This window comes from Podarcis melisellensis, assembly GCF_964234715.1.
Source record: "Podarcis melisellensis genome assembly, chromosome: 18".
NCBI lineage: Eukaryota > Metazoa > Chordata > Lepidosauria > Squamata > Lacertidae > Podarcis > Podarcis melisellensis.
Window position 1 is genome coordinate 3,117,056 of NC_138536.1, and position 24,477 is coordinate 3,141,532.

The window sequence follows — 24,477 nt, forward strand, 5'->3', positions numbered from 1 at the left end:
GCGACGCTCCTTCAGGTACACGGATCTTAAACAACCCGTTTTAAAACAGCTGTGCTGGTCGCCAGTTTGTTTCAAGGCGCTCACAAATGACTCAGGTCCCAAACACCTGAAAAGGCCTTCTACTTCCCGGAAGACCCTCTCGGGTGCTGAGGTTGGCAGAGTGGACCCTCTTGGTAGTTCACCCTCCCTTAAAAGCTCAGGTGGGTGGCGGGCCAAGGAGGAGAGCCTTCTCTGCGGCAGCCCCTAAGCTGTGGGACTCCCTCCGCACAGAAGTGAGTCTACAGCTGTCAGAGAAGGCTGAAGACTCACCCCTTCGCCCTGGTTTTCAACACTTGAGGACCCACCAGGTTTTCATGGTTTTTGAGTTGTTTACTTATTTCTAACACTGTGTTCCTGCATGGCAATGGTCCCTGGGACCTCGGGGTGAGCCATAAATAACATTAATGCCACAGGTTTGACAGCGGAAAGGCTTCGGGGGAAGAGGAATGAAAGGACATCTGTGTACCAGGGGGAGATGTGCACATCAAACCAGGGCATGTTTTTAAAGCCTGTAACAAACACCAATCCTGTTATTACCGTGAACATGATTTGAATCCCGGCATCACCCACACGCAAGGACTGAAGGAGGGTGAAGGTGGAGGGGAGAGAGAATAAACAATCTTGATTTATACAGCTTCACTGTCACATGCTGGTTAAAGGGTGTTACAAATGACTCATGGAGGGAGGGGTCCAGCTTTTTAACCGTGCTATTTTTAATGGGGGGGGGGCTTGCGAGTTCTTTTATCATCTGAGGCTATGTTTTGCATCAGATGTTTTGCCGTTAACAGAGAAAGTAAGCAAGACGCTATTAAAGGTTTTCTTTCCGCTGATGAGGGTTGCATCTAAAAAAAATAAAAGAATATTTCATTTATACCTTCCCTTCACTCAAAAACAGTTCCCTCTATACTGAGGCATTGATGGCCTCAAAGTTTGTTTAAATCCAACCAGATTAAATGGTTTAAGAGGCAGCTGAGATCTTTCTGAAACTGCTGATGGGCCTGGTTTTAAAAAACGCCTGCCTGCTGCCTCAAAGAGCAGTTCTCTCAACTCCAGGCACTTTGGAACATCTCCTCAGGGAGGGTGCGAAGAGGACAAGCTGAGTTTTTTCCTGACTTTAAAAATAAATCCCAAACTGACCTGGCCCCGGGGGAAGCAGCCACTGAAGACTCAGTCAGCAGGAGTAGAAACAGGGGTGGGGACAGTGTCAGAAACTCAGATATATAATCTATTTGCCAAACGGTACCTTAAACATGGCTTATGGCTGCCGCCATGAATTGCCTAGGTGCTTTTTTATGCAATTTATAAAGGTAAAGGGACCCCTGACCATTAGGTCCAGTCGTGGCCAACTCTGGGGTTGCGGCGCTCATCTTGCTTTATTGGCCAAGGGAGCTTCCGGGTATGTGGCCGGCATGACTAAGCCGCTTCTGGCAAACCAGAGCAGCAGAAACACCATTTACCTTCCCACCAGAGCGGTACCTATTTATCTACTTGCACTCTGACGTGCTTTCGAACTGCTATGTTGGCAGGAGCAGGGACCGAGCAACGGGAGCTCACCCCGTTGCGGGGATTCGAACCGCCGACCTTCTGATCAGGAAGTTCTAGGCTCTGTGGTTTAACCCACAGTGCCACTCGTGTCCCTATGCAATTTATACTTATGGTTATTATTACTGTTCGTTTTATTTCTATACTGCTTCCTATTTCGAAGAACAAATCACAAAACGGTTTAGAACACGTGGAAACAAACAACCCAGAATAAAACAAATTCAAGCTCCAGGGGAAACGTTTCAGATCCTACTCTAAGTGACATTTTGCTTTCTCCAGTCGCCAACAAGGCATCTAGGGATCCCCACGTGGTTGCGACTGGGCACAGGCCAGTCGCAAAACGTGGCTGGCACCCGGTTAATTTCTAACACTGCGTCCGGGGAGGGGAGAGTCAGCTGGCTGGTGGCAGAGAGAAAAATAAGGGGGGGGAGAGCAAGTTTTAATTTATACATGAAGGGAAGGAAGAGCAGAAATAGGTGTGGGTCTGTATTAGGGTCCCATTTACACAGGGGTTGCATTCTGTAGCCCCGCCCGTTTAATTCAAATCACATACCCAGTAGCTGTACACCCGCTCTCTCGGCCAATAAAGCGAGATGAGCGCCGCAACCCCAGAGTCGGTCACGACTGGACCTAATGGTCAGGGGTCCCTTTACCTTTAATAGGAAGCTATCAAGTAATGAGCGGGGTTCAAAGTCCTACTCAACCATGAAGCTCACTGGGCGACCCTGGCCCAATTAATGGCATTTCAGCCTAGCCTATCTCTCAATGTTGTTGAGGGGATTAAATGAGACGGGGAGAGCCATATTCGACACCCAGAGCTCCTTAGAGAAAAGGGTGGGGCTGGACCAAACCCCCTTTACTTGGGTGCTAGTCCTGTTGGACTCAATGGGGCTTACATCTGAGTCGTCACATGAAGAATGTGATCTCCTCTACTGGCCTGCGTCATGACTTGGCAACACTTGACGGCTAATGGCTGTAATCCAAGCGTGATGCAGCCCGTCACCCGTCAGTAATACCTGGGTCACTGCCACTATGAGTCACACCGGCCGAGCAGGCCAAGTGAAATAAATGATAATTAAGACCCATAACATCCAGATTTCAAGGGAGAGTCCCATGGACTGCAAGAAGATCAAACCTATCCATTCTGAAGGAAATCAGCCCTGAGTGCTCACTGGAAGGACAGATCCTGAAGCTGAGGCTCCAAGACTTTGGCCACCTCAGGAGAAGAGAAGACTCCCTGGAAAAGACCCTGATGCTGGGAAAGATGGAGGGCACAAGGAGAAGGGGACGACAGAGGACAAGATGGTGGGACAGTGTTCTCGAAGCTACCAGCATGAGTTTGACCAAACTGCGGGAGGCAGTGGTAGACAGGAGGGCCTGGCGTGCTCTGGTCCAGGGGGTCACGAAGAGGCAGACACCACTAAACGACTAAACAACAACAATCCTTGAGTAGGACTCAACACTGCCCATGATGGCTAATGTGCTAGGTAATGGGTTGATTCCCACCCTAAGATGACGAGGGTAATTCTCCTCTAACCTATCCCACCCAGTGTTCGAAATTTGCCAGGTACCAAACACATTTTGCACACGACTTTCGACCTGGGAAGACGCTGGGGTGTCAGGATGGCACCCTGACATCTCCATCGTCTGGGGATCATTGGGTCTCAGCTGTTTCCACACACTAATACACCACCCTGCAGAATCAGTTGTATTTTATCTGCGCAACTGCAATGAATTTTAGAAACCCAAATGCTTTTTTTCCATGCAGCCCGAGTAGGAGCAAGAGCAGTTAAGGAAAAGAGGTTGGAGTATAGGCCAATATACGACTGTCCCTGGATCAAGCGACTTTTCATCTTTTAAGTTCTCAAACTCTTCACCAGGGGTCAGCAAACATTTTCAGCAGAGGGCCGGTCTACAGTCCCTCAGGCCTTGTGGAGGGCCAGACTATATTTTTTGGGGGGAAATGAACGAATTTCTGTGCCCCACAAATAACCCAGAGATGCATTTTAAATAAAAGGACACATTCTACTCATGTAAAAACATGCTGATTCCCGGACCATTTGCGGGCCACACTGAGAAGGCGATCCGGCCCCCGGGCCTCAGTTTGCCTACCCATGCTCTTGATCTAGCTCAAAGTTGTCATCTGAACTAGCCAGATTAATTTAATTGAGAAGCATTCATTTGAACCAGCCCATCACTTGAAAAATGAGACTTTATAGAGCCGCCGTGCCCAAAAATGGCAACTAGGTATTCCGTTTTGGTGACTGCGAACCTTCGTTTAAAGAGCCGTTTGGTGCCCCCATAATATTATTAATAAACAAGATTCGAAGCGTTAGGCTGGCAGTGCTGATTCCTCCCTCCTCTTCCCCAAAGCACACCATATGACTATTACTTATCACTTTCCACGGTTAGCAGTAAACTAGAATTATGGTAATAGGATGATGATTTTCCCCTCAGCCACCCAGAGTGCAGCATATTATTAATAATATTCTCAGTAATGTTATTAAATTCAAAGTACGGTATTGGGGTGGCGCTGATCGCTGCCCCCCTCTCACCACCCCAAAATAGGTCAGTTACTGATATTACTAATGTTAAGAATAAGTTAAGAATTATAGTATTAGCATGACAGTATTTCCCCCCCCCCCACATACATTTTAATTAATGGCATGGATAAAAATATTAATACGACTACTACTACTAGGAACAATATTATTAAGAACATTCCAAATACATTTCAATTAACTACGGCAGTAATAATCCCAATAGCAACACCAGTAATTACAACAACAGCAACAATAACAGTAAGTGGTATGGCTTCAAATCGGATGCCGAGATTCCTGCATTGCAGCGGGCTGGACTAGATGACCGCTGGGGGTGCCGTACAGCACTACGATTCTATTAATTATAATTAATAACCCTAACGCATTTCATTTAATGGTGCCAGTGAGAATAATGTTAATACCAGTAACGGCAGCAGAAGCAACAGGAAGAATAACTCCTACCATTAGCAAGCCCACTACATTTCAATTGAGGTCAGTGGTGACACCAAAAATAATAATGCCAATAACAATAATGACAATAGGCTGATCCAAGGGACGATTCTTGCCGATTGAAAACTGCATTGTTAACAATATTACAAACTGCATGTTATATAACATGTATACTAATAATAGGAGGAGCAATGACAACATTATTAACAACCCTGATGCATTTTAATCGATGACGACAGTCATGATGCGAATAATAACAATACCGACGATAACTGTATGATGGATACCGACAGCGCAGTTATTGCGAATCGAAATTTTAACGTATACGTTTCGAGAGCTGGGACAGCTCAGCTGGCAGAGAATGAGACTCTGGGTATCAGGGTTGGGGATTTGAGCAGCACGTTAGGCAAAAGATTCCTGTACTGCAGGGGGCTGGACTAGAGGACCTTCAGGGTCCCTTGACACTCTACAATTCTATGATTGTCTACATGCACTATACTAGTGGTATTATATTATATATATATATAAACATAAATATTCTGTATGTGTATAAAAATATTCGCTCTCTCTCTCTCTCTCTGTGTGTGTGTGTGTGTAAAATCTTATGAAGCATATTATGAAGTAAGGGATATATTCCCAATATTTAATAGTAATATGGAGGATGTTTATAGTGATGCTGAAAGTCCCACAAGGGAGTACACACGTGTACACACACACACACACACACACACACACACACATGGTGAGTCCTTTAGAAGAGGCCCTGCGGATACAGAGGACACGAGTTACACAGGGCCTCTTTTAAAAAACTCACCCTGTATATATAGTGAAATTATATCTAAAATTTAAACATGTGTGTGTGTGTATGTGTGTGTGTTTGAATATTTAATATGCTTAGCACCCTGAAGGTGATGAGCCTGGTTCCCCTTCCCATTCATATTATTAAATTTTATACATATATACATACATACTTATGTGTGTGTGCATTTATGTGTGAATATATATAAAATTGCCAATGTTGAACATGATTGTTCCTGCTCCCCTCCCATGATTAAACTCTCTCTCCATATATTTGTGTGTCTCTGTGCAATATATATATGATTACCAATATTGAATATGATTATCCCCGAAGCAGGGGAGCCCGGTTCCCCCTCCCCCTCCTATTATAATACAGTATATATGACACATATTTTTGTGCGTGCATGTGTATGTGAAAACATTAAAAACATTACCAATACTGAATATGATTATTCCCCCCGAGGGGGAGGGAAGAGTCAGGTTCCCCCCTACTATTAACTTTTATATATATAAACACATATTTTTTTTGTGTGCCTGTATGTGTGAAAATATATATCTATATCTGATTACCAATATTGAATATGATTATCCCCCCCGAGGGGGGTGGAGTCCGGTTCCCCCTCCTACTATTAAATTATATACACACACACACACACATATATATATAGTGTGTGTGTGTAAAAATATCTATATCTGACTACCAATACTGAATACAGATTATTCCCACTGACGGGGGGGGGGGGAAGTCCAGTTCCCCCTCCTATTAAATTATACACACACACACACATATATAAACATACATTTTTTGTGTGTGCGTGTTTGTGTTAAAATATATACAGTATCGATATCTCTCTCTGACTACCAATACTGAATATGATTATTCCCACTGACGGGGGGAGGGGAGTCCGGTTCCCCCTCCTACTATAAAATTTTATACACACACACACACAGATATATATATATATATATACACACATATATTTTGTGTGTGTGCATGTTTGTTTGAAAATATATACAGTATCGATATCTGTATCTGATTACCAATATTGAATGTGATTATTCCCACTGACGGGGGGAGGGGAGTCCGGTTCCCCCTCCTATTAAATTATACACACACACACACATATATAAACATATATTTTTTGTGTGTGCGTGTTTGTGTGAAAATATATACAGTATCGATATCTGTATCTGATTACCAATATTGAATGTGATTATTCCCACCGACGGTGGGGAGGGAGAGTCCGTTTCCCCCTCCTACTATTAAACTATATACCGTACATATATGCATATATAAATATATAGATATATAGATACACACACACACACATATTTTAAAAAACATATATTTTGTGTGTGCGCGTGTTTGTGTGAAAATATATACAGTATCGATATCTCTCTCTGACTACCAATACTGAATATGATTATTCCCACTGACGGGGGGAGGGGAGTCCGGTTCCCCCTCCTACTATTAAATTTTATACACACACACACACAGATATATATATATATATATATACACATATATTTTGTGTGTGTGCATGTTTGTGTGAAAATATATACAGTATCGATATCTGTATCTGATTACCAATATTGAATGTGATTATTCCCACTGACGGGGGGGGGGGGAGTCCAGTTCCCCCTCCTATTAAATTATACACACACACACATATATAAACATATATTTTGTGTGTGCGCGTGTTTGTGTGAAAATATATACAGTATCGATATCTCTCTCTGACTACCAATACTGAATATGATTATTCCCACTGACGGGGGGAGGGAGAGTCCGTTTCCCCCTCCTACTATTAAACTATATACCGTACATATATGCATATATAAATATATAGATATATAGATACACACACACACACATATTTAAAAAAAACATATATTTTGTGTGTGCGCGTGTTTGTGTGAAAATATATACAGTATCGATATCTGTATCTGATTACCAATATTGAATGTGATTATTCCCACCGACGGTGGGGAGGGAGAGTCCGTTTCCCCCTCCTACTATTAAACTATATACCGTACATATATGCATATATAAATATATAGATATATAGATACACACACACACACACATATTTAAAAAAAACATATATTTTGTGTGTGCGCGTGTTTGTGTTAAAATATATACAGTATCGATATCTGTATCTGATTACCAATATTGAATGTGATTATTCCCACCGACGGTGGGGAGGGAGAGTCCGTTTCCCCCTCCTACTATTAAACTATATACCGTACATATATGCATATATAAATATATAGATATATAGATACACACACACACACACACATATTTAAAAAAAACATATATTTTGTGTGTGCGCGTGTTTGTGTGAAAATATATACAGTATCGATATCTCTCTCTGATTACCAATACTGAATATGATTATTCCCACTGACGGGGGGAGGGGAGTCCGGTTCCCCCTCCTACTATTAAATTTTATACACACACACACACAGATATATATATATATATACACACATATATTTTGTGTGTGTGCATGTTTGTGTGAAAATATATACAGTATCGATATCTGTATCTGATTACCAATATTGAATGTGATTATTCCCACTGACGGGGGGGGGGGAGTCCAGTTCCCCCTCCTATTAAATTATACACACACACACACATATATAAACATATATTTTGTGTGTGCGCGTGTTTGTGTGAAAATATATACAGTATCGATATCTCTCTCTGACTACCAATACTGAATATGATTATTCCCACTGACGGGGGGAGGGAGAGTCCGTTTCCCCCTCCTACTATTAAACTATATACCGTACATATATGCATATATAAATATATAGATATATAGATACACACACACACACATATTTAAAAAAAACATATATTTTGTGTGTGCGCGTGTTTGTGTTAAAATATATACAGTATCGATATCTGTATCTGATTACCAATATTGAATGTGATTATTCCCACCGACGGTGGGGAGGGAGAGTCCGTTTCCCCCTCCTACTATTAAACTATATACCGTACATATATGCATATATAAATATATAGATATATAGATACACACACACACACACATATTTAAAAAAAACATATATTTTGTGTGTGCGCGTGTTTGTGTGAAAATATATACAGTATCGATATCTCTCTCTGACTACCAATACTGAATATGATTATTCCCACTGACGGGGGGGAGGGGAGTCCGGTTCCCCCTCCTACTATTAAATTTTATACACACACACACACAGATATATATATATATATATATACACATATATTTTGTGTGTGTGCATGTTTGTGTGAAAATATATACAGTATCGATATCTGTATCTGATTACCAATATTGAATGTGATTATTCCCACTGACGGGGGGAGGGGAGTCCGGTTCCCCCTCCTATTAAATTATACACACACACACACATATATAAACATATATTTTGTGTGTGTGCGTGTTTGTGTGAAAATATATACAGTATCGATATCTGTATCTGATTACCAATATTGAATGTGATTATTCCCACTGACGGGGGGAGGGGAGTCCGGTTCCCCCTCCTATTAAATTATACACACACACACACATATATAAACATATATTTTGTGTGTGTGCGTGTTTGTGTGAAAATATATACAGTATCGATATCTGTATCTGATTACCAATATTGAATGTGATTATTCCCACCGACGGTGGGGAGGGAGAGTCCGTTTCCCCCTCCTACTATTAAACTATATACCGTACATATATGCATATATAAATATATAGATATATAGATACACACACACACACATATTTTAAAAAACATATATTTTGTGTGTGCGCGTGTTTGTGTGAAAATATATACAGTATCGATATCTCTCTCTGATTACCAATACTGAATAATGATTCGCCCCCCCCCCCCGCTCACCTGCTCCGGCCGCCTGAGGCTCCCGCAGCACCGGGGCCCCCCAGCCGCCGCCGCCCCCTCCTGCCTCGGCCTCGAGGGCTCCTGCCCCGGCCTCTGCCCCTGCGGCCTCGTCGGGCGCCTCCAGCTCCATGGCCGGCGAGGGAGGGCGGCAGGCAGCCCGGGAGGCAGGCCGGGCCTCGGCTCTCCTCAGCTCCGCCGCCGCCGCCGCCGCTTCCCCTCCTGAGGAGACGCCGAGAGAGAAAGAGCCAGGCGGCAACGCGCAGGCGCGGACTCCGAGCCGCTCTGGCCGCCGCCGCACGCACGCTCGCTCGGTAGGCTGGGGCTTCGGGTTCTCCTGCGCAGGCGCCAGATCGGAGGTTCCTGGATGGCGCCGAATGCGTTCGGGAGGGCGGCCGCTGCTTTGTGCGCAGGCGCCCGCTCGCCGCAGAACGAGAGGGGCGGGATAGAGGAGGCCTTTCCGGAGGGGCCGCTCTGGCCGCCGCCGCTCGCTCGCTCGCTCGCTCTGAAGCACAAAAGGGAACGTTCGGAAGGGCTTGGGAAGGGTCGCTGGCGGCGGCGCTCCTTGTGCGCATGCGCGCTTAGGCTGCTTGCCAGCTGGGGCACGTGGCGCTGGTGCAATTATTTATTATTATTATTATTATTATTATTATTATTATTATTATTATTATTATTATTAACACCAATCCTGGTCTGCTTGCCAGCCAGTGCACATTGCACATAGCATGGGTGATGATAATAATAATAATAATAATAATAATAATAATAATAATAATAATAATAAAAAAATATTATTATTATCACCAATCCTGGTCTGGTGCACATCGCACATACCAGGGGTCTGGAAACTTCTGTTTCAGTGTATCTGAAGAAGTGTGCATGCACACGAAAGCTCATACCTAGAACTAACTTAGTTGGTCTTTAAGGTGCTACTGGAAGGATGATAATAACAACAATAATTTATTATTTATACCCCGCCCATCTGGCTGAGCTTCCCCAGTCACTCTGGGCGGCTTCCAAATAAATATTAATATACCGTAATACATCAAACATTAAAAGCTTCCCTAAACAGGGCTGCCTTCAGATGTCTTCTAAAAGTCTTGTAGTAGTTGTTCTCTTTGACATCTGGTGGGAGGGCGTTGATAAGGTAAAGGGACCCCTGACCATTAGGTCCAGTCGTGGCCGACTCTGGGGTTGCGGCGCTCATCTCGCTTTACTGGCCGAGGGAGCCGGCGTACAGCTTCCGGGTCATGTGGCCAGCAGGACTAAGCCGCTTCTGGTGAACCAGAGCAGCGCACGGAAACGCCGCTTACCTTCCCGCTGGAGCGGTACCTATTTACTTGCACTTTGACGTGCTTTTGAACTGCTAGGTTGGCAGGAGCAGGGACCAAGCAACAGGAGCTCAGCCCGTCGCAGGGATTTGAACCGCCGACCTTCTGATTAGCAAGTCCTAGGCTCTGTGGTTTAACCCACAGCACCACCCGCGTAATAATAATAATATGACACCGATCCTGGCCCAACTACACTGGCTGCCGATTAGTTTCCAGGACCAATTCAAAGTGCGGGTTTTGAACTATAAAGCCTTAAATGGCTCAGGGCCGCAATACCTCAGGGACTGCCTCTTCCCATATGAACCTACCCAAACCCTGAGATCACCTTCTGAGGCCCTCCTTCGTGTGCCTTCCCCTCAAGAGGTCCGGAGGGCAGCAACACGAGAACAGGGCCTTTTCTGCAGTGGCTCCCCTTCTGTGGAATGCTCTCCCCAGGGAGGCTTACCTGGGGCCTGCATTACAAATTTTTAGGTGCCAGTTGAAAACGCACCTCTTCAACCTGGCCTTGGGCTGATTGACATCCGGCGCCCTTTCAAATGTGTTGTGGGAAGGGGTTTTCTTGGTTTTTCTTCGCTCTTGTTATTATGTGCTTTGTGGGTGGAGGGTGGAGGGACTGTGGCCACTGTCGCCTGCTGACAGCAGCATGATAAAACGACGAGAGAAAAGCTTTTCTCTTGTATTTCGTAACGGAAGAGCTTCTGGGCATCCGGCAAAGCTTATTGTGGGAAAGAAGATTTGGGAAAGAAGAAACCAAAGACTTCTTCGTGGAGCACAAACTACGGAACTCGCGCCTGCCGGCTACCTTGGACTGTTTTAAAATGGGATGAAATAGATTCACGGAGAACAGGAATATCAAAAGCTACTAGCTATTCTCTGCCTTCCACAGTCAGAAGCAGCGGTGCGTCTGAATACCAGCTGCTGGAAACGTCAGGAGGGGAGGGAGAAGGCTATATACCGTATTTTTCACTCTATAAGACGCACCTAGTTTTTGGAGGAGGAAAACAAGAAAAAAATATATTCTGAATCTCAGAAGCCAGAGCAGCAAGAGGGATCACTGCGCAGTGAAAGCAGCAATCCCTCTTGCTGTTCTGGCTTCTGAGATAGCTGCGCAGCCTGCATTCGCTCCATAAGACGCACACACATTTCCCCTTACTTTTTAGGAGGGAAAAGGTGAGTCTTATAGAGCAAAATATACGGTATTATTTGTACCCTGCCTATCTGGCTGGGTTTCCCCAGCCACTCTGGGCGGCTTGCAACAAAGATTAAGAATACATTAAAATCCTGGGTTTCCTATAAGGGACATCTGCGTAAAAGTTTTAAAAAGGTAAAGGAACCCTGGACGGTAAAGTCCAGTCAAGGGCAACTCTGGGGTTGTGGCGCTCATCTCACTTTCAGGCTGAGGGAGCCGGCGTTTGTCCGCAGACAGCTTTCCGGGTCATGTGGCCAGCAGGACTAAACTGCTTCTAGCAAAAGCAGAGCAGCACACGGAAACGCCGTTTACCTTCCCGCCAGAGCGGTACCTATTTATCTATTTGCACTCTGACGTGCTTTCGAACTGCTAGGTTGGCAGGAACTGGGACAGAGCAATGGGAGATCACCCCCTAGCGGGCATTTGAACCGCCGACCTTCCGATCGGCAAGCCCAAGTGGCTCTGTGGTTTAGGCCACAACGTTGCCACTGTGAAAACAGCGACTGCCTAGGTACATAAACGCAGAGAGCTGAACGTTGTCCGAAAACTGCATTTTAATAACAGCTCTTTAAGTTAAACCAGAGGTGAGAACCAGCAGCCTCGGGACCTAGCTTTTCCCCCTTTCCATACTGAAACACCCATCCCGACAAATGAACGAATGACGCCCCCCTCCCTTTCCTCTCTGCCCCCCCCCCGGACCCCCAGACACAGACAACTTCTGTTTCACTTTCCTGACAAATCAGGTCTAGGCACAAATCTAGTGGGAATTCCCTTCACAGTCACCAAACCCACGTCACGATGGAGCCTACGTCAAAACACCAAAATGAATCCGGAAGCCGTCGAGCCACCGCCCTACCCCACCCCTGCTCCCTTCCCCGGGTTCGTCAGAAGCCGGCCCCCTTCTTTGCGCCGCTCACGCTGGAGGGGCGCGGGGTCTGCCCGCGGGGCCCTGCTTTTCGCAGGCTGGAGAGCAGCCTCTGTTTGAAAAATCTCTCGCCGTACTCAAGTCCGTTCAGGTGCCGCAGCGCCGGGGGCATTTCCTCTCGCGAGACGCCCACGTAGACGGGGATGACCTTCGCCCCCTCCCGGTGCACCGCGTGGTCGAGGTTCCACTCGGCCACCCGCTGGCACCAGGGGTCGGCCACCGAGTGGGGCGTCAGGAGGAGAATGGCCACGCGGCTCGCCTGGATGACCTCGCCCACCGCGGAGAGCTCCGGCCGCCCCGCCACGTGGTCCTGGTGCTCGACGTACCCTCGGAAGCCGTGCTCTGCCAGGAGTTGGCAGATGGCGGTGGCGACGGCGTCGTCATCCAGGCAGTACCAGAGGGAGAAGTCGTAACGGGGCAAAAGGGTTGTCATGGCCGAAGTGACGCAAAAATGCGGGGGAACGAAGAAAAACGGCAAAAATAAAAGCAGGCTAACCCTCCCTGTTCGCCCAGCCCCTACCCTCAAAAGTCCACCTGTCCCAGCTTAGAAGGGAGGGCGCCCGACGGTAACAGCTTGCCTTAAGTCTGTGCGGACGAAATGAAACAAGGCCCCGGAAGGGAGAGCGGATGTCATGAAATCTGGGGAGGCAAACCGCGCCGTCGTCAAGGCGGCGTGGAACGGAGCAACTGCTTTGGCACACATTCACAAGACCGAGCACACAGACAGTGTTTGAGTGGTGTAGCTTATGCATGCTGGAGCCGCTGCCGCGCACAGCAGGGGCGCAATACGGGCTGGCCGCTCGGGGCGCTTGGTCGCTGGCCCGCCTCCCGGAGCGGGCGTCATCTCACAAGGCTCTCTGCTTCATCTCCAAGATGCCCTGCTCTAGAGTCGCTCCGGCCAGCTTGAGCTCCTCACACTTCTCCTTGAGCAGGCTGCAGGCCATCTGGAGGCGATGGTTCATCTCCACGTAGGACTGGGTCAGCCGGTAGAGGCGCTCGCGCTTGGCCTCAGGGTCTTCGTTCTTGGTTGGGGAGGGCAAATCTGAGCGCAGGAAGAGGGAGAGAGAAAAAACAATGGAGGTGTGTTTTTCCAGGGCAGATGAAAATCAATGATTTTTAAAACGAAAAGGAGAAGGCGGATTTCTTGCATGGGACTCGAACCCACAACCTTGGGATTAAGAGTTGCATGCTCTACTGACTGAGCCATCAACAATAATAACATCATCGGCATGGCTGTGACTACAATTGTTATTGCTATAAAAGGTAAAGGGACCCCTGACCATTAGGTCCAGTCGTGGCCGACTCTGGAGTTGTGGCGCTCATCTCGCTTTACTGGCCGAGGGAGCCGGCGTGCAGCTTCCGGGTCATGTGGCCAGCAGGACTAAGCCGCTTCTGGCGAAGCAGAGCAGCGCACGGAAACGCCGTTTACCTTCCCGCCGGAGCGGTACCTATTTATCTACTTGCACTTTGACGTGCTTTCGAACTGCTAGGTGGGCAGGAGCAGGGACCGAGCAACGGGAGCTCACCCCGTCACTGCGGGGATTTGAACCGCCGACCTTCTGATCAGCAAGTCCTAGGCTCTGTGGTTTAACCCACAGCGCCACCATCCCCACAATATCAGCTGCTAAAAGTAAAGCTGCCCATCTCCTCACAGCTGTCTATGTCTCTTCTTCTCCAGGGTTTCACCCAAAGCAATCTGAGACTGAGCCTGCATATCTTGCCTTTGCTCCTCCTGCTTCATGCCTCTTTTGGTTCTGGGAGGCAAGGCACGTGAACAAGCCCCATGGGGAAAGGGGGCTCTGGTTACCTTCGCTGGGCTCGGCCAGGAGGACGAAGACGGGGTCGTTGGGCTGGGCGCGCTGCACATCTTCGAGAATCTGCTCCGTGCTGGGGGGGTCGGGGCGGGTGGGCAGCACCACTCGCTTCTTGGCCTTGGAGGTCATTGCTCAGAAACAGATGCCGGCGGGGCACTGGAGGGAGAGAAAGGAGGGGTGGGGATCAGAGGGGGCGCTCGGAGAGAGACGAGGGTCTCGTCACAATGGGGGTCCCAGGGTGTCGTTCGGAGCAAGGCCGTAGCTCACCGGTAGAGCAGCTGTTGCTTTGGGTGCGAAAGGCTGCAAGGCTCAATCCCTGGCCGGCCTGCTAGAAGCCCTGGTGTGCCAGCCGGCGCACATGACAATAATTTATTATTTACACCCCACTCATCTGGCTGGGTTTCCCCAGCCACTCTGGGCGGCTCCCAACGGAATCCAGTGGTACCTCGGGTTAAGAACTTAATTCGTTCCAGCGGTCCGTTCTTAACCTGAAATGCTTCTTAACCTGAGGCACACTTTCGCTAATGGGGCCTCCTGTTGCTGCTGCACCGCTGGCGCGCAATTTCCGTTCTTATCCCAGGGCAAAGTTCTTAACCTGGAGCAACCACTTCCTGGTTAGCGGAGTTTGTGACCCAAAGCGTCTGTAACCCGAGGTACCACTGTACAGTGGTACCTCGGGTTACATACGCTTCAGGTTACATACGCTTCAGGTTACAGAGTCTGCTAACCCAGAAATAGTACCTCAGGTTAAGAACTTTGCTTCAGGATGAGAACAGAAATCATGCTCTGGCGGTGCGGCGGCAGCCAGAGGCCCCATTAGCTAAAGTGGTGCTTCAGGTTAAGAACAGACCTCCGGAACGAATTAAGTACTTAACCCGTAAAAACACGATAAAACATCAAACATCAAAAACTTCCCTAAACAAGGCTGCCTTCAGATGTCTTCTAAAAGTCAGATACAGTGGTACCTCTGGTTAAGTACTTAATTCGTTCCGGAGGTCCATTCTTAACCTAAAACTGTTCTTAACCTGAAGCACCACTTTCGCTAATGGGGCCTCCCTCTGCCGCACGATTTCTGTTCTCATCCTGAAGCAAAGTTCTTAACCCGAGGTACTATTTCTGGGTTAGCGGAGTCTGTAACCTGAAGCGCCTGTAACCTGAAGCATCTGTAACCCAGGGTACCACTGTATCACCACCACCAGCCAATCAGCCCATAGGAGTCATAGCCCTGCAATATTTGCAGCGCCACAGATTCCTGATCTAAAGATATTTTGTCGGCCGGCATTGTTCGATCAAATGCAAATTTAATCTAATGCAACTGGGGGCTGAAACTCCCGGTAATTTATTTCCAGATGGAGAAGGCCTCTTCTCTGCTTCCCATAGTCCTATTTTATTGAGGACCATAGAACAGGGCTCATTTGAAGCCGAGTCACAGAATCATAGAGTTCGGAGGGACCCCCTGGGTCATCTAGACCAACCCCCTGCAATGCAGGAATCTTCTGCAGAACTTGAACCCACAACCCTGAAATTCAGAGTCTGGTGCTCTGCCGACTGAGCTATCCCAGCTTCTTTTTATTTTTATTTCATTTTTAGAAGGGCGACAGCTCAGGGGGCAGAGCTTCTGCAAAGTCCCAGATTCAATCCAAGCCTGGGACCTCCAAGTTAAGCTGCCAGTCAGTGTAAGACAAGCCAGAAGGATCAACCATCTGATTCAGCTTCCCATTTAAACCATCGCCTGATTCGGAGCGCCATGAGGACTGCAATCTTACTTTTTAAAAAATAAAACAAATGAAAGTGTGTAGCTTGGCGGCGCAACATCGGTTTTACATGCGGAAAGTCGCAGTTTAATTCCCCCCCCCCCACCAAATGCCATGGGATCTCTAGGTCGGAGGGGAAAAGACCCCCTTCTTGAAACCGTGCAGACTCTCGCTGCCACGGTCTGACTTGGAAAACCCCCTCACTTAATTAAAACAACAAAATTTGCACTGGTCAACCAGAGTTTCCAGAAAAATCAAGCCAAAGGAAGTATTTCCTGCAGTGATCTTATTTCAATGCCCGTCAAAAACTGGAAGGAATCTTAACTTTCCCCTTTATCAGCGTGGTGGGTAAAGCGCTGGACCAAATTGCCAAATCTCTCTTTCCCCCCCCCCCATCCTCACTCTGGCAAGCCTTCTCCCCATAACCTGCTCCCCCTTCGCAGATCCTTCCCTCTCAGTCCCTGCCTCCCTCTGACCAGCCTCTCAGCATGCAAATCCACTGTGCGCTGCCCTAATAATCCTTCTGGAAAACCGCAGTTGAATTAAATTTGCGGATTCATGATGGGTGTGGGTGTGTGTTTTTGTGCCTGCTGCTATATTTTGGGTGGAAAGGGATTTTCTTGGAGGGGGGGAGGAAGGGAGGAGAGGACAGTTGTACGGATAAATCCCATCTTCTTTTCTTTCCAAAAAATTCTCCGGTTCCCCCACACCCTCCCCCCAGGATGGTTAGAAAGGACAGCCCATTCATCCGAAAGGGGTTCGAGAACATTCAGTCAAAGCTCTGCAGTGTCTGTGCAAAGAAGGGGCTCGATGCATGCAGGGGGGGGGGGGAGAGATCAGGGAAATATATATTTATATATGGAAGAAAAAGAAGAGAGAATATAACGTTCTGCAGATACCACACCCACCACCCTTTCTGCAAACTGCAGCCTCTATTTTCGGTCCTTCGCAAACCAAGACTCCTTTCTGGTCCGTCTGTGTGTCCCCCCCATCACTAAAACCGCCCCCCTAACCAACATTGCTTTTCTTCACACACCCCAGGGGGCTATTTTTCCTGTTCTTTACAGTCCCTCCACCACAAAAAACCCTCAATTTTCACCTGATTATGACATCTCACCTCTCCCATCTCCATCAAGACCTTTCCTGCTTCGAAGCCAACCCCCCACCTCCCGGTTTTCTCTTTAACTAATCCCCCCCCTCCAAGTTCCTCTTCCCCCTCTCCCCAGATTCCTCCCACTTCCCCCCCACCCAATACACAGAAATCACCCCACCTAGGCGCTGTCAAACATACACACCGCCTCCCGCCTCTAAGCCTCTCAAGGAAGGTCTATTGCAGCTTATTCAGTGTCCCCCCCCCAAACAAAAACCCCAAACAAACCCATACCTGGCCCTATTAGCTTCCCACCCCCCCCCTTCCTTCAAGCAGATCTCTTCCTCCATTGTCCCACCTGCACCCTTCTCTTACACCCCCCCAATTCCCTTCATCATCTGGGCTCTTTCTGCATCTCCACCTCCAATAATAATAATAATAATAATAATAATAATAATAATGGCACCCCACCCTCAAGAAGGACCTCAGTTATTTCTATCCTTGTTCATTTCGTCCTGCTCCCCCCCCCACAAAAACCCCCAATATTCCACCCCATAGCAGCCTTCCCCTGGGTTTCTCTCCTTCTATCAACACCCCCCATGTTATCTAACCATTAGCAGCAACCACAAAAGGCCCCCCATGGGGGAAAAAATGCTTACTGCCTATCCTCTCTCTCCCCCCCCCTAAAAAACACCAATTTTCTCCCCTGTAGTCCATTGGGGGCACTTGGCACGTCGCCCACCCCCCACCCAAGACGAGTCCCGCCCCCCCACAAATAACCATAATAGTTCCTGCGCCCCCCCAAAAAAAAACCACTCCCCCCAAAGAAAACACCCACTTACCTCTCCCCCCCCAAATAGGACCCGTTTTGCTCTTCCCTTCTCTGCCCCCCAAGTCAAAAGCCCCCACCCCACATAATTTAAGGCCCCCCCCCATATTTGAGACCCCCCAAAAACCCCATATTATACCCCCCCAAATAAGACCCATTGCCTTCCTCTTTCTTTCCTCCCCCCCACAAAGGTTCAACCCCCCCCCCCGGTTAAGCCCCCCAAAAAAACCTCCCCCTCCCCCCAGGTAGCCCCCCTTCCTTCCTCACCTGCTCTTCCTCCCTCCTCCTCCTCCTCCTCACCTGAATCCCTCCCTCCCTCCTGGCCCCGCCCCTCCTCTGGGCCCCGCCCACTTCCTCCTGGGGAGGGCAGCGACTTCCGCTTTCCGGCCGCCGCCGCCTCACTTCCGGTGGTTGGGTTGTTTTTCTATGGAGCGAAGAGCGGCGCTCTAGCCCTCCGGCGTGCGTCTCTATGCCCCCCGCAACGCCTTCCTCTGTTGCCAAGGCGGGCGAGCTGCGGACGGGAGCGTAGAGCTAGGAAAGGGGAGGAAAGGTGTAGAGGGGTAGGTCTCGCGGCGGAACGGCGGGACCAAAGGAGAACTTTGCTGTGCTAACAGCTGCAATCAAAAATGTTCCATTGCAAATCGGGTTTCTTATCAAAATGCAAGTGGTTTCTCCCCGAATTCAGCTGAAAATGCAACTTTGCTCCTTGCAGACAGCTGGAAGTCTGCGCATTTTGATACTAAACATGATTCGCAAAGCGGAGGGTGGGTTTGGGTCATTTTTGATGGCAACCGAATGTGAAATATATTGTGCGTATATCTGCGTGTGTATTATGTATATTTGATTGACATGTTTGAAATGTCTGGGGAAACCCATGTCGAAAGCGAAGATTTTTTAATTTCCTTAAAAAAATACCTTCAAACCTTTGCAAGCCTAACTCAGCACAAAAGAATATACTGAATTGTTTCAGACGTTTTCTTGTTGTTGTTGTTGTTGTTTAGTCGTTTAGTCATGTCTGACTCTTCGTGACCCCATGGACCAGAGAACGCCAGGCCCTCCTGTCTTCCACTGCCTCCCGCAGTTTGGTCAAACTCATGCTGGTAACCTCGAAAACACTATCCAACCATCTCGTCGTCCGTCGTCCCCTTCTCCTTGCGCCCTCCATCTTTCCCAACATCAGGGTCTTCTCCAGGGAGTCTTCTCCTCTCATGAGGTGGCCAAAGGCTTGGAGCCTCAGCTTCAGGATCTGTCCTTCCAGTGAGCACTCAGGGCTGATTTCCTTCAGTATGGAGAGGTTTGATCTTCTTGCAGTCCATGGGACTCACCAGAGTCTCCTCCAGCACCATAATTCAAAAGCATCCATTCTTCGGCGATCAGCCTTCTTTATGGTCCAGCTCTCGCTTCCATACATCACTACTGGGAAAACCATAGCTTTAACTGTACGGACCTTTGTTGGCAAGGTGATGTCTCTACTTCTCAAGATGCTGTCGAGGCCTGTCATTGCCCTTCTCCCAAGGGCAATGACAGACGTTAGAAGCTGCCTTAAACAGCCAAATCATCGCCCCATCTAGAATTGCAGAGTTGGAAGGGGCCCCTAGAGTCATCTAGTCCAGCCCGCTGAAAATGCAGGAATCTTTTGCCCAGCGTGGGGCTCACGTACCCTCCAAGTGTCCTGATTTTCCAGGGACGGTCCTGGATAACAGTGTTTCTGATTTGATTCCGGAATCTCCCAGTTCCCTTTTTCTCCTCCCTTCCACATCACAGAGAACAATTAAAAGTGGAGTGTCTGTAGCTGCCCATACTGGTTCCGGGAATCCCTACATCTCGGCTGCGCAATTGAAAGAAAATACAGCAGTCCCTTGGTTCTCAAATGCCTTGGAACCCAAACACTGCAAACCCGGAAGTAAGTGTTCCGGTTTGCAAACTTTTTTCAGAAGCCAAAGATGCTCCGTTTTGAGTGCCACGCTTCCGTTCTGAGTGTTACACTGAGGTCTGTCTGTTTTTGCTATTTATTTTGAGTTTTTGTTTGTGGCTTTTTTTGTTTTTGTGACTGTGCGGAACCCAGTTCAGCTACTGATTGATCGTGTAACCTCAGTACATTGTTTATTGCTTTCATTTTATGGATCATTGCTCATTAGATAGTAAAGTTCATCTTAAATTGCTGTTTTAGGGGTTGTTTTTAAAAGTCTGGGACGGATTAATCCGTTTTGCATTCCTTTCTAGGGGAAAGCGAGCCTTGGTTTTGGAACGCTTTGGTTTTGGAACGGACTTGCGGAACGGATTAAGTTTGAGAACCAAGAGACCACTGTAGTAAAAAGAGCAGGCTGTTCAGGAAATCACTCTCCACAGTATCCAGCGATTTATGTTTCTCTTTTGTGGTTTTTAAAAAATGCAATAAAATCATTTAGAGGAAGAAGAAGAGGAGGAGGAGGAGGAAAATCACAGAGACTATCCTGCACGGTCGAGGTTTTTATTGGCCAACTTTTACACCAAAGGGAGACATAAAAATAGAAAATAAGGTCCTTTCCCGGCAGCCAACTGCCGCTTTCACAGCTCTCCGCATCAAAACGACCGGACCTTCTTCAGTTTGTTTTCCTGCCAAGTGTTCAGCTTCCGCAGCTTCCGCCAATATTCATGGGTCTCCGGGTCGAGCTCCTCCAGCTTCTTGGGGGGGCCGAGGTACATCTGGAAAAGCCTGGAAGGGAAAGGCGACGGGGTGAGCCGAGAAAGCTGGAGAGACAATTGCGAGAGCCGGCCTGGCGTGACGGTTGTTGTAAACAAAAATTGCCCTTTTCCCTTATGGGGTATCCAAGAGGCCATATAGAGTCTTTACATAGGTTCCCTATGGGTAGGAGAAGATAACAGAGGCCAAGCAGGGAATATTGAGAAGCAAAGCAGCTAGTAAGCCTGATCTTTATTGGTCTGTTGCAACAGGGTGCTCCCCACACATGCAGGAGAGAGGAGGGACCCAGAAAAATGGCATGCAAGGCCTTATAAAGACTTTTGAAATTGCCACCCTGTAGATCAAGACCACCCCCAGAAACATCATACCTACATCACAGAAAAGGCGGTCTAAGACAGAAATTTGAATATGAGATGATCGTCGCAACCCCAGAGTCGGTCACGACTGGAACTAATGGTCAGGAGTCCCTTTATCCTTTACCTTTAAATGATATTGAGCATCAGAACAACTTGGCCACAATAAGGAAATTTTGCCCATGGCATGACTGTTTTCCACCTTCCCACTTTGAATCTCTGGGACCCTATCTGCATAACCTAGCAATTCTAAAATATAGACGCGCTTTTACTCTCGCGAGATTGAATGTCTTGGCCTCGGCTGGACTTGAGGGACGATTCCAACAGATCCCACACGAAAAATGTCCCTGTGGAGACGGCAGTCCCGAATCGGTGGCGCATGCCCTTCTGGCTTGCCCTCTTGATAAAGACTTGAGGAATGAGATTATCACCCCTCTTTTATTGTCCATTCCAGGTCGCCCAGCCACTGCCACCGTGTCCTTTCTCTGGGCAGATCAAGATGAGCAGGTGACAGCAAAGGTGGCAAGGTTTTTCGCTGGGGCAATCAGAATAAGATCCACTATTTGACTATGGATTCAAAACCCTTACTTCTATGCTATGGATTCAGTATCAAAAGTATTCTTGGCTACCAGATATATTTTAGGCATGGGGTGGGGGGGCAGAGACCTTTCCAAAAAAGCTGTTCCTCTGATTCAAATCGGGAACCGGAGAGCTGAGGTTGCACAATGACCGCTCCCCAAATCTCTATCTCTTTGCACACACCCTGTGGACTAGAAACTTGATTTGTTAATTTTAAAAAATAACGTCTGCATTTCTACAGAAGGTTGGCTCTTCGTCTGCCGCAAACTCACCATTCTGGATATTCCGAGTCCGGCTTCAAAGCTACCTCTGGGCCTTCCTTGTAGATGTTGACCCCCACGGCGTGGGTGGTGAGGATCGTGGCGTCTTTGCAGACTTCGGGACCCTTCATGTCTTCTTTGCTGGGGCCTTTCCCTCTGATCTTTACACCTGGATGAAAACAGCAAGAGAAGGGGAATGATCCTTAATGAATTGGGGGGGAAATGTTGCCTCCATTGTCCTTGAGGTTGCTGGGAACGGACCAAAGAGGAACAGGTCTTAAAATTGGTTGGGAAACAAAAAACCTCTATGAGACATTGGGCCATAGAAAAAGGACATAATACAGATTTTAATCTCTGGGGGGAACTCTGGAAGAGCGATTTGAAGTCTACAACATGTTATTCCTTGAAGGAGAACTACCTGAAAATGATTTACACATGGTATTTTACTCTGAGTAGGCTTCCTAAGATGTATAAGATGGAATCGGATAAGTGCTGGAGATGCAATGAGAATGAGTGTATATTCTATCATATGTGGTGGACCTGTAAAAGGGTATTGGGGAAATAATTCATAATGAATTGAAAAAAATTGTTTAAAAGCACTCCCCCGCCAAAAAAACCCAACAGAGTCCTTTCTGTTGGGGATAATTCAGATGGAAATTCTCAGGTGTCAAAAAAGGCTATTTCTGTACGCAACAACTGCGGCCCGTGTTTCGTTAGCCCAAAAATGGAAAACGAGCGAAGAAGAACGCCAACTTAAGCTGATGGAATATGTGCAGCTTGCGGACATAACATATAGAATAAGAGAACGAAGAACATACATTGGAAAACGTTTCCTGAATATATGGATAATGATTGTGTACAGCTGAAAAAGCTGGCAGCATTGAGAAAAATTCAACAGTGTAAACAAGTTTTGATGGATGCAATAACGAAGAACCGAATGGTACAGTTTTCGTAGAAAGGTTGCCCTCTGACCATGTGCAGAGTTCCCCCAACCAGCCTCCCTTTTAGGGGGAAAGGAAGGGAGCAGAACCTCCACAGCGCAGTGCAGTCTACCTGCAAATTGGCCAATACAATGCAATGCAATGCAATACAATACAATACAATACAATACAATACGTTACCTGCAACATTGTCTAGTCTACCTGCAAATTGGCCAATGCAACACACTGGCCCTCTGACCATGTGCAGTTCCCCCAACCAGCCTCCCTTTTAGGGGAAAAAGAAGGAAGCAGAACCTCCACAGCACAGTGCAGTTTACCTGCAAATTGGCCAATGCAATACAATACATTGGCCCTCTGACCATGTGCAGAGTTCCCCGAACCAGCCTCCCTTTTAGGGGGAAAGGAAGGAGTACAATGCAATACACTGTCTACCTGCAACATTGTCTACAGTCTACCTGCAAATTGGCCAATGCAATACAGCACACTGGCCCTCTGACCATGTGCAGAGTTCCCCCAAGCAGCCCCGCTTTGCAAAGCCCCCCTCCGGGGATCCTGGCTTACCGCCAGCCTTCTTGGCGTAGCTGCGGAGCCCCGGGCCGGGCCAGAGGACGCTGCGGGCCGGGGAGAGGCGGAGCACGGCCCGCAGCTGCAACCCGGAGAGAGCCATGAGCGCGGAGAGGCTGCCCGGGCTCCGCGGAGGCGCACGGAGTCTGCGCGGGAGCCGGAGAGCATCCTGGGAAATGTAGTCCGCTTCTTTGAATTTATTTATTTTTTTGCAATTTTTCCGAATGCAATTGCGTTGGACCGCCTGTTCCTGCTGAGGTGGCTTGTTTTACTGAGAACATTTTATAGATTTTCAAAAATAAAATAAATAAAATAAAAACAACAGAAAAAAATATAGACAAATTTTTATTATTTTATCTTATTTTTGGAAGTTGTGATGAACTAACTCTCTCTCTCTCTCTCTCTCTATATATATATATATATATTGTACATTGCAATTAGCAGAGAGTCCTGATAATGTGGCTTGTTTTATTGGTAACATTTTCTTAATTTTCAAAAACAAAAAAAGAATAAAAGCAACAGTAAAAAACCCCCACAAAATTTTGTTATTTTATTTTATTTTTTGAAGTTGTGATGAACTCACTTTATACACACACACACACACACACACACACATATATATATATATATATACACATTGCACACTGCAATTAGCGGAGATTCTATGGCTATTGATAAATTCCAGCATTAGAAATACTAGAGTTAGACCTATTAATGGAGACTCTTGCCCTTAAATTATATTGGCTGAATAAATTCCAGTATTGGGAATACTCAAGAGTTAGACAATTGGAATTAATGGAGACTACCACCATTAAATTATATTGGCTGCATTTGTTGTTGTTGTTGTTTAGTCGTTTAGTCGCGTCCGCCTCTTCGTGACCCCCTGGACCAGAGCATGCCAGGCACTCCTGTCT

The 24,477-nt window shown here is 47.2% G+C and overlaps 3 protein-coding genes across 14 annotated transcripts in view; all 3 read right to left on the bottom strand.

Moving 5' to 3' along the window:
- The window catches only part of PIP5K1C (phosphatidylinositol-4-phosphate 5-kinase type 1 gamma), a 44,362-nt gene extending 34,893 nt beyond the window's left edge, over positions 1-9,469 (bottom strand). For 5 of the 10 annotated variants that reach the window (XM_081895530.1, XM_081895529.1, XM_081895532.1 and 2 more), the window contains exon 1: positions 9,255-9,468. In XM_081895530.1, coding sequence (XP_081751656.1) covers positions 9,255-9,384 — 130 coding nt within the window. In that variant the 5' untranslated portion in view covers positions 9,385-9,468. Of the gene's footprint in view, positions 1-9,254 lie in introns of all 10 variants that reach the window. The other 5 variants (XR_014164243.1, XM_081895533.1, XM_081895527.1 and 2 more) reach the window with 2 other exon arrangements.
- Positions 9,470-12,307: 2,838 nt separating this feature from the next.
- On the bottom strand, positions 12,308-18,530 carry LOC309360966 (UPF0449 protein C19orf25). Of its 3 annotated transcripts, none has more exons than XM_081895975.1 (3): positions 18,451-18,530; positions 14,504-14,666; positions 12,308-13,738 (listed from the first exon to the last, which is right to left on the bottom strand). In XM_081895975.1, the coding sequence occupies exons 2-3, from the start codon at positions 14,637-14,639 to the stop codon at positions 13,542-13,544; spliced, it is 333 nt and encodes a 110-aa protein (XP_081752101.1). In that variant the 5' UTR covers positions 14,640-14,666; positions 18,451-18,530; the 3' UTR covers positions 12,308-13,541. The 3 variants fall into 3 exon arrangements, with proteins under 3 accessions (XP_081752101.1, XP_081752103.1, XP_081752102.1); XM_081895977.1 differs by lacking the exon at positions 18,451-18,530 and adding an exon at positions 17,382-17,398; XM_081895976.1 differs by lacking the exon at positions 18,451-18,530 and adding an exon at positions 14,778-15,004.
- A 2,109-nt stretch (positions 18,531-20,639) lies between these two features.
- Positions 20,640-23,712, bottom strand: MRPL54 (mitochondrial ribosomal protein L54). Its single transcript, XM_081895965.1, has 3 exons — positions 23,561-23,712; positions 22,071-22,227; positions 20,640-20,878 (listed from the first exon to the last, which is right to left on the bottom strand). Exons 1-3 carry the CDS (start codon positions 23,664-23,666, stop codon positions 20,746-20,748), a joined length of 396 nt encoding a protein of 131 aa, XP_081752091.1. The 5' UTR covers positions 23,667-23,712; the 3' UTR covers positions 20,640-20,745.
- Positions 23,713-24,477: the final 765 nt, after the last annotated feature.

Bases quoted from the DNA above. Each gene is read 5' to 3' on its own strand.
- LOC309360966 (XM_081895975.1), bottom strand. From the start codon at position 14,639: ATGACCTCCAAGGCCAAGAAGCGAGTGGTGCTGCCCACCCGCCCCGAC. The intron at 13,739-14,503 runs GTAACCAGAGCC...TCCTGCGCTCAG, and splicing joins CCTGGCCGAGCCCAGCGAAG to ATTTGCCCTCCCCAACCAAG.
- MRPL54 (XM_081895965.1), bottom strand. From the start codon at position 23,666: ATGGCTCTCTCCGGGTTGCAGCTGCGGGCCGTGCTCCGCCTCTCCCCG. The intron at 22,228-23,560 runs GTAAGCCAGGAT...GTTTTCATCCAG, and splicing joins CTACGCCAAGAAGGCTGGCG to GTGTAAAGATCAGAGGGAAA. The intron at 20,879-22,070 runs GTGAGTTTGCGG...TTTCCCTTCCAG, and splicing joins GACTCGGAATATCCAGAATG to GCTTTTCCAGATGTACCTCG.